General features: G+C 50.8%; 1 protein-coding gene across 2 annotated transcripts; it reads right to left on the bottom strand.

Moving 5' to 3' along the window:
* Positions 1 to 2,552: 2,552 nt before the first annotated feature.
* MRPL11 (mitochondrial ribosomal protein L11) lies at positions 2,553 to 5,945 on the bottom strand. 2 transcript variants are annotated; one of them, XM_049616187.1, is made up of 5 exons: positions 5,646 to 5,945; positions 5,177 to 5,272; positions 4,265 to 4,358; positions 4,002 to 4,178; positions 2,553 to 2,848 (listed from the first exon to the last, which is right to left on the bottom strand). In XM_049616187.1, the coding sequence occupies exons 1-5, from the start codon at positions 5,766 to 5,768 to the stop codon at positions 2,652 to 2,654; spliced, it is 687 nt and encodes a 228-aa protein (XP_049472144.1). In that variant the 5' UTR covers positions 5,769 to 5,945; the 3' UTR covers positions 2,553 to 2,651. The 2 variants fall into 2 exon arrangements, with proteins under 2 accessions (XP_049472144.1, XP_049472154.1); XM_049616197.1 differs by having other exon boundaries at positions 4,019 to 4,178; positions 5,646 to 5,934.
* Between the last annotated feature and the right edge of the window lie 702 nt (positions 5,946 to 6,647).

The following is a 6,647-nucleotide window of genomic DNA, read 5'->3' as shown; positions in this document are numbered from 1 at the left end:
TCCTGCTCACATTTCACTGGCCAAAGCAAGTCAAACAGCCTCATTTAATTTCAAAAGGCAGCTTTAGTGCAATGCCCAAGGTGAGAGGAAGGAAGAGCGGAAATATGCCAACAACCACATGATTTCAGGAGCGGATCCTTCCCTAGTTGGGCCTCAGATGAGACCACAGCCCCAGCCAGCACTTCAATTGCAGCTTTGAGACCCTGAAGCAGAGAACCCAGCTAAGCCATGCCCAGACTCCTGATGTACAGAAATGGAGACAGTGTTTTAAGCCACTAGGTGTGCGATAATGTCATCATGCAGTGATAGGTAACAGACACAGCTCTGCCTGAGATCCCATGCTGAACTCACCCCCAGCTGTCCCAGTCATCCTTCAGGTCTTGCCTTCAACCCCTCTAGCTTAAAATCACCTCCCCTGAGAACTCTTCACTGAATCTCCAGGCTTGGCTGTACCCCTCGTACACTCTCCCAGCCTGTCATACCTCTCCTGTCACAGTAGTAATTGTAACTAATTTTTTCTGGGTAATTATTATTAAATGCCATCTCTGAAGGGAGAAAATGTCTGTCATATTTATTCTTGTGTCCTCAGTTCTAGTGCCAAAAAAACAGTGCCTGACACATAAGCCGCTCAAAACTGTTATCCAAATGATGTTCATCACAAGGCTTCATGCATACATATTTTTTTTAAGTTTATTTATTTTAAGAGAGAGAGCACACATATACGTGAGCAGGGGAGGGGCAGAGAGAGGAGGGAAAGAATCCCAAACAGGCTCCATACTGTCAGCACGGAGCCCGATGCAGGGCTCAATCTGATGAACTGTGAGATCATGACCTGAGCTGAAATCAAAAGTCAGATGCTTAACTGACTGAGCCACCTAGGCACCCCTGTATACTAGGGAGTCATTAAAATACTAGGGAGTCATTAAAAATCACTTGAGGAAAAGAATAACAGAAAATTTTTTTTATAAATGTTTATTTATTATTTTGAGTGAGAGAGAGTGGAGGAGGGGCAGAGAGAGAGAGAATCTCTTAACCAACTGAGCCACCCAGGCACCCTAGAGAGAGAGAATCTCAAGCAGGCTTTGTGCTGTCAGCGCAGAGCCCGATGCAGGCTTGATATCACAAACCACGAGATCATGACCTGAGCTGAAATCAAGAGTTGGACACTTCACCAGCTGAGCTACCCAGGCGCCCCAGAAAATATTCTTAGTTGCCACGTTAGAAGTAAAAGTAGAATCAAACAGGGGCGCCTGGGTGGCTCAGTCGGTTAGGCGTCCGACTTCGGCTCAGGTCATGATCTCGCGGTCCGTGAGTTCGAGCCCCGCGTCGGGCTCCGTGCTGACAGCTCAGAGCCTGGAGCCTGTTTCGGATTCTGTGTCTCCCTCTCTCTCTCTGACACTCTCCCATTCATGCTCTCTCTCTGTCTCAAAAATAAATAGACGTTAAAAAATTAAAAAAAAAAAAAAAAGTAGAATCAAACAGTATCCAGGGTATGACCCCAACTTTTTATTTTATTTTTTTTAAGTTTATTTTGAGAGAGAGAGAGAGAGAGAGAGACCTGGGGAGGGGCAGAGAGAGTGAGACAGAGAATCCCAAGCAGGCCCTGCACTGTCAGCATAGAGCCTGAGACGGGGCTCAAGCTCGCCAACTGTGAGATCACGACCTGAGCCGAAATTAAGAGTTGGACGCTTAACCGACTGAGCCACCAGGTGCCCCTCCAATTTCTTAAATAGTCTTATATATAAATACATACACAAAGAAAACAGTGGAAAAGATAAACACCAAAATACCGGCAGGAGTCTCATCGGGGCGGTGGGATTACATGAGGGTTTCAGTCCTGTTTTCCCATGCTTTCCAAATCTCAGGGTAAAAGGGGGTGCCTAGCGCCTAACATGCTTGGTAAACGTGAATCCCGTTCCTGCCCTGACTCCTCCTCTCGCTGACAGGACAGGAATCCTCGGCGTTCTGGATAGTGAGGAAAACAAAAGGCCAGGGGCTTCCCAAAGACCTCCCTCAACGTGGGCGGGTACCCACTGAAGCTCTGCTTCTTCTGTAGGTCTGCAGCCCTTAACTCCACCGTGGTTCACTTTCAGCTAACACCGGACCCAGGCCAGGGGTCAGCTTAGGAGAGGGGCCCGAAGCAGTGCCTGGGACCTGAGGTGCTCTTTGCAGTGACTCTGCTCGGCGCCGAGTCCCCACAGCAGGCCGTTTCTGTTGAGGTGGGAAGTCTCCAAGGAGAGAAGAGAGATTTCTGACGGCGGCACGAGATACCTCTGCTGCGTCCGTACACCCAAGTCTCGGCTTCCATGGCCCCCACCTGTTCTCCCGGCTCCGGGGAGGAGAAAACACAGATTTCGAATCGGAAGCCAGGAGCTCTAACTCCTCCCTTTGCCACCGATTCAAAACCTGGGCAAGGTGCTCTGCTTGGCTGAGCATCGGATTCCATGGCATGTAGGAAGACCCTCCTTCCTTAGGGTAGATGAGGTCTGTCCATGTTGGCGACTGTCAGCATTGGTCCCTGTCCCCTGGGGTCCCAAGACAGAAATTGAGAGTGGGTGACACAGGATGTTTATTTAGGCTTGAGCCCTTGATACTGTCATACATAAAAAAATATATAATTTAAAGTCAGGGAAATAACAATCAGATTGGTGTCACCTCCCTGCCTCCCCTTTGGCACAGCTTTTCCAACTGGCCTCCGTTCCAGCTGTTCCCTTCAAAATCCTGGAGGGCAGGAGACGGGGGTCACTTCTTGGCAGCTTCCGCCTGGGCTGCCAAATCTGCCTCTTTCTGGGCAGCCAGGAATGCGGCTCGCTCCTTCTGGAAAGCTGCCAACTCTTCTGAACTGAGGCTGCAGGTGCAGAAAAACAGATGGTGAGTGAGTGGCCAGTCACCTTTGGGGAGCTTACCAGGGCCCATGGCACTATCTCAGCACACTTTCTCCCTTCCTGGACTCCCCAGCCTCCACACCTTTGCCACCCCACTCCTACCCCCACCTCTGCCTTTTATTCCCTCTGTAAAGCCCCACTAGTCCTTTGAGGTCACGGCTATCCCCCAGTCCAGATCAACTGCCCCTTCCTCTGTGCCCATGAACACTATGTACAAAGAAGTCAGCTGGCTGTGCGCACATGCCTCCCCGCAAGCAGGGGTCAGATTGGCTCGTCTCTGTACTCCTAGTAAAAGTAAAGATTTGAGAAAAGTCAAGTCCATCCCTGTACCATGCTTAACCTCACTTCTCTTAGGAAACAACCATCAGCCTCAGCATGGGATGCAAACCAGCAAGAGGCCCATAAAGGACCAAGTACTGACCCTGCTGTTGCCTGAGCCAGATGCCCTTCCATTCAACGTCTCACTCAAAGAAACAATTCCTGAGGTCATCCCAAGCTCTAGGATGAGGCCCCCTCTGGCCTCTGGATCAAGTCTGAACTAGAGACAGCTATAGACAGCCTTCGGCCTTCCCAGCAGGTCCATTTGCCTCACCTCTCTTCCTATTCCCCACTTTGCTTCTAGCATCGTATACCAGATCACACTGCACTTCTTTGCTTCACTTCTTCACCTTCTGTCCTTCACGGGGATCTTTCCCCCATCCGTGACCTCTTTTTCCAAGTCTCTGCTTAGATGTCACCTCCTCTATGAAGTCCTCGTTGACACTCCAGGCAAAATCAGGAGCTCTACTCTCTGTTCTCAAGACACCTGTAGTTACTTTTGTCAACAGTGACTGTTCAGCAGCCTAATGTTCCATTTATGCATCTGCCTCCAGCTCTGAACTGAACTCAGGAGCAGGACCAAGCATGGCTGTCGCGTTCCTAGCTGTATTTAATGTCCAGAACGATATCTAACACGTAACAGACATTTAATATTCATGTTCCAGATAGATGAATAAGGCTCCCCACTCCTAAGAAGTCTAAGGTCCTTGACTCAGAAGCTGACCCTCCCACTGTAATGGGCCCTCTCAGCTTCGCCCCAGAGTCCAGAATTTTTCAAGCCCTCCCCTCCCATTGCACCTTCCCAGGACACGCACTCCTTCACCACACGAATGCCCAGGGAACGGGCAGAGCCAATGATGGAGCGAACAACAGAGGACAGGGGCACATCCTGCAGGGCGAAGGCGTCGTCCTGAGCTTTAACTCGGGCAATCTCATACACGTGCTTCAAGGTCACCAGGCCTGCCACCTCCTTCCCTGGGAGGAAGAAACAAGTAGACCTTCAGGTGCCCCTGCTTCCTTCCAGAGCCCCCAGACTCCCGGGAGCCCACCCTGACCCTTACCTGTCTGCCGGGCCCCCTTCTCAATCCCAGCAGCTGCTTTCAGGAAGTAGGAAACAGTGGGTTGTCCGATCTTGATCTCAAATGTCCTGTCAGGCTTAATGGAAAAAGACATATATGAGAATATGTCTCCTGCCTCCCCTAACCCCTACTGCCCTGGCCCAGAGAACTTCTAACTTCTATCCCCCGCTTCCCTTGATTCACCTCCTGATGGTGCCCATCTAAGAGACCACAAAACCACAGGGAAAATATATCTGTAGCAAACAGCTTTGTCACTTTTAGTCCAGGCCCAACTCTACTCTAAAAGCCCCAGTGAGGGGCGCCTGGGTAGCTTAGTTTGTTAAGGGTCCGACTTCAGCTCAGGTCATGATGTCACAGTTCAAGGGTTCAAGCCCCAAGTCAGGCTCTGTGCTGACAGCTCGGAGCCTGGAGCCTGGAGCCTGCTTCGGATTCTGTGTTTCCCTCTCTCTGCCCGTACCCCACTCATGCTTTGTCTGTCTCTCAAAAATAAATAAATGTTAAAAAAAAAAAAAAAAAAAAGCCCAGTGGAATGGAGAGGCAAAGGAAGGAACTGCAATATAGTAGGATAGGCTCAGAAAAGATATGGTCTGGTCTCCGCTGTGTTAATGGGGAAGGTGGGGCTCGGTAAAAGCAAGAGACTCGCCCAAAGTTAGGAGCTGAGCACCAACCCCAAGTGACCAGCCCCAGGAACTAGGGAGAATAAGGAGGAAGAAAAACAAACAGGATCAAGAGGTGATGGGGATTAAGGCCGGCACTTGCCACGAGAAGCACCGGGTGATGTGGGGAATTGTCGAATCACTGTATTGTCCACCCGAAACTAACGTAACACCGTGTGCTAACTGGAATTAAAATAAAAACTTAAAACCAAACAGGATCAGAGTCCCAACTGTGCACCTTCACATAAATCTTGGTGGGCAAAGGAATGCCTTCTTTGATGTCCTTTGTCTTCTCGTTGAACTCTTTGCAGAACTGGTTGATGGAAACGCCTCTCTGGGAGGGGAGCACCGGCGTTAGTGTGGGAAGGGGCGGCTTCCTACCACCCAGGAGGTTCTGTCCGTCCCTTTCCTCGTCTTCACTTCGTTACGGTTTCCATCCTCTTTTGGCCGCCCAGATTCAACTAACACTTTACGCGCCAGATGATCTGTATGCATCATCCCTCTATCCTCACCACAGCCGGTGAGGAAGGACGGGGGAAGATGAGCCTCGAAGGACCCATGTAACGAACGCAAAGACATTAAGCGTGTAGGTAGCAGAGCCGCGCTTTGCACCGAGGCCTCCCTGGCTCCAGACCCCGCACCCTCCACCCGGGTACTAGCTCCCACCCCACGGCGCCTGCCGCTCCGCGTTCCAGCCACCGCTGCACCTGACCCAGGATGGGGCCTAGAGGGGGCCCAGACATGGCCTGGCCTGCCCGCACGATGGTCCGGATGACGCCACCAGCCTCGGGCTTCCTGAGAGCCCGAGTGGCCCGGTTCAGCTTCGACATGACGCGGGACTCCCGGCCTCAGTTCACCTCAGGGCAACAGCAAGAGCGACGGCTTTGGGCGCCGCCATCCTGGGTCAGAGGTCAAGGGTCCTCGCGTCAGGTGAAGCCAACAAAAAAGCAGCGTTGTTTCGGCCCTTCTACCCTCCAACTAGTAAAGCAAGGAGAGTCACATGAGGGAAAACACCTTTTAACTCGCCATCTGAAGATAGGGGAAGGACCTGAATGGCTCAGATACAGACATTCCGCCTGCAGAGCACATAGGCGGTGCCTCGGACAGCTAAACCGGAAGAGGAGGAGAAGGAGGAGGAGGACCTTAATGCCCGCACAGCATTGTGGGCATGGTGGTTTTGACCGCTAATGCCGATCTCGCACGTTGCTATGCTCTGAGGCGCCATCTGCTGGACACGATTATAATCCGTGGGTTTGAAAGGAACCGAGAGCTTCTCAGGCGTGGGAATCTCTTTATTTTCTGAGCCCGGTCGGTTCCTCACCAGTTGTTGAAAGGCACCATGGTTAAGGGTACAGACCCTGGAAGCATACTGCCCGGTTGCTCCCCATGCTGGCCGTGTACCTGTTCGAGTTACTTAGGTTCAGTTTCCTCCCCCTGTACAACGGGGGTTATGATATGTAGACGCAGTTCTAGGGATTGTCGTGAGGGTTGAGTTAGCGAAGTACGTTAGAGCAATGCGTGGCACCTGGTGAGCATGCGCTATTAGCAGTACAACGAGGACAAAACCTTCACGGAGTTGTTGTGAGGCTTAACAGGCCCAGAACATGTTTGATACATCATCTGTGCCCAATAAAATAAAAAAAGCCAGCATCTTATTTCATCTTTTTTTTTTTTTTTTTTTTTTTTTTTTTTTTTTTTTTTTTTTTTTT

The sequence above is a fragment of the Panthera uncia genome, chromosome D1 (genome assembly GCF_023721935.1).
Source record: "Panthera uncia isolate 11264 chromosome D1, Puncia_PCG_1.0, whole genome shotgun sequence".
Classification (NCBI taxonomy): Eukaryota; Metazoa; Chordata; class Mammalia; order Carnivora; family Felidae; genus Panthera; species Panthera uncia.
The sequence above is the reverse complement of the archived record's forward strand: the minus strand, read 5'-3'. Positions and strand labels throughout refer to the sequence as shown.

Coding starts and splice junctions, on each gene's coding strand:
- MRPL11 (XM_049616187.1), bottom strand. CDS start 5,768: ATGTCGAAGCTGAACCGGGCCACTCGGGCTCTCAGGAAGCCCGAGGCT. Junction 4,359..5,176: donor CCACCAAGATTTATGTGAAG/GTGCACAGTTGG, acceptor TTTTCCATTAAG/CCTGACAGGACATTTGAGAT. Junction 4,179..4,264: donor GAAGGGGGCCCGGCAGACAG/GTAAGGGTCAGG, acceptor TCTTCCTCCCAG/GGAAGGAGGTGGCAGGCCTG.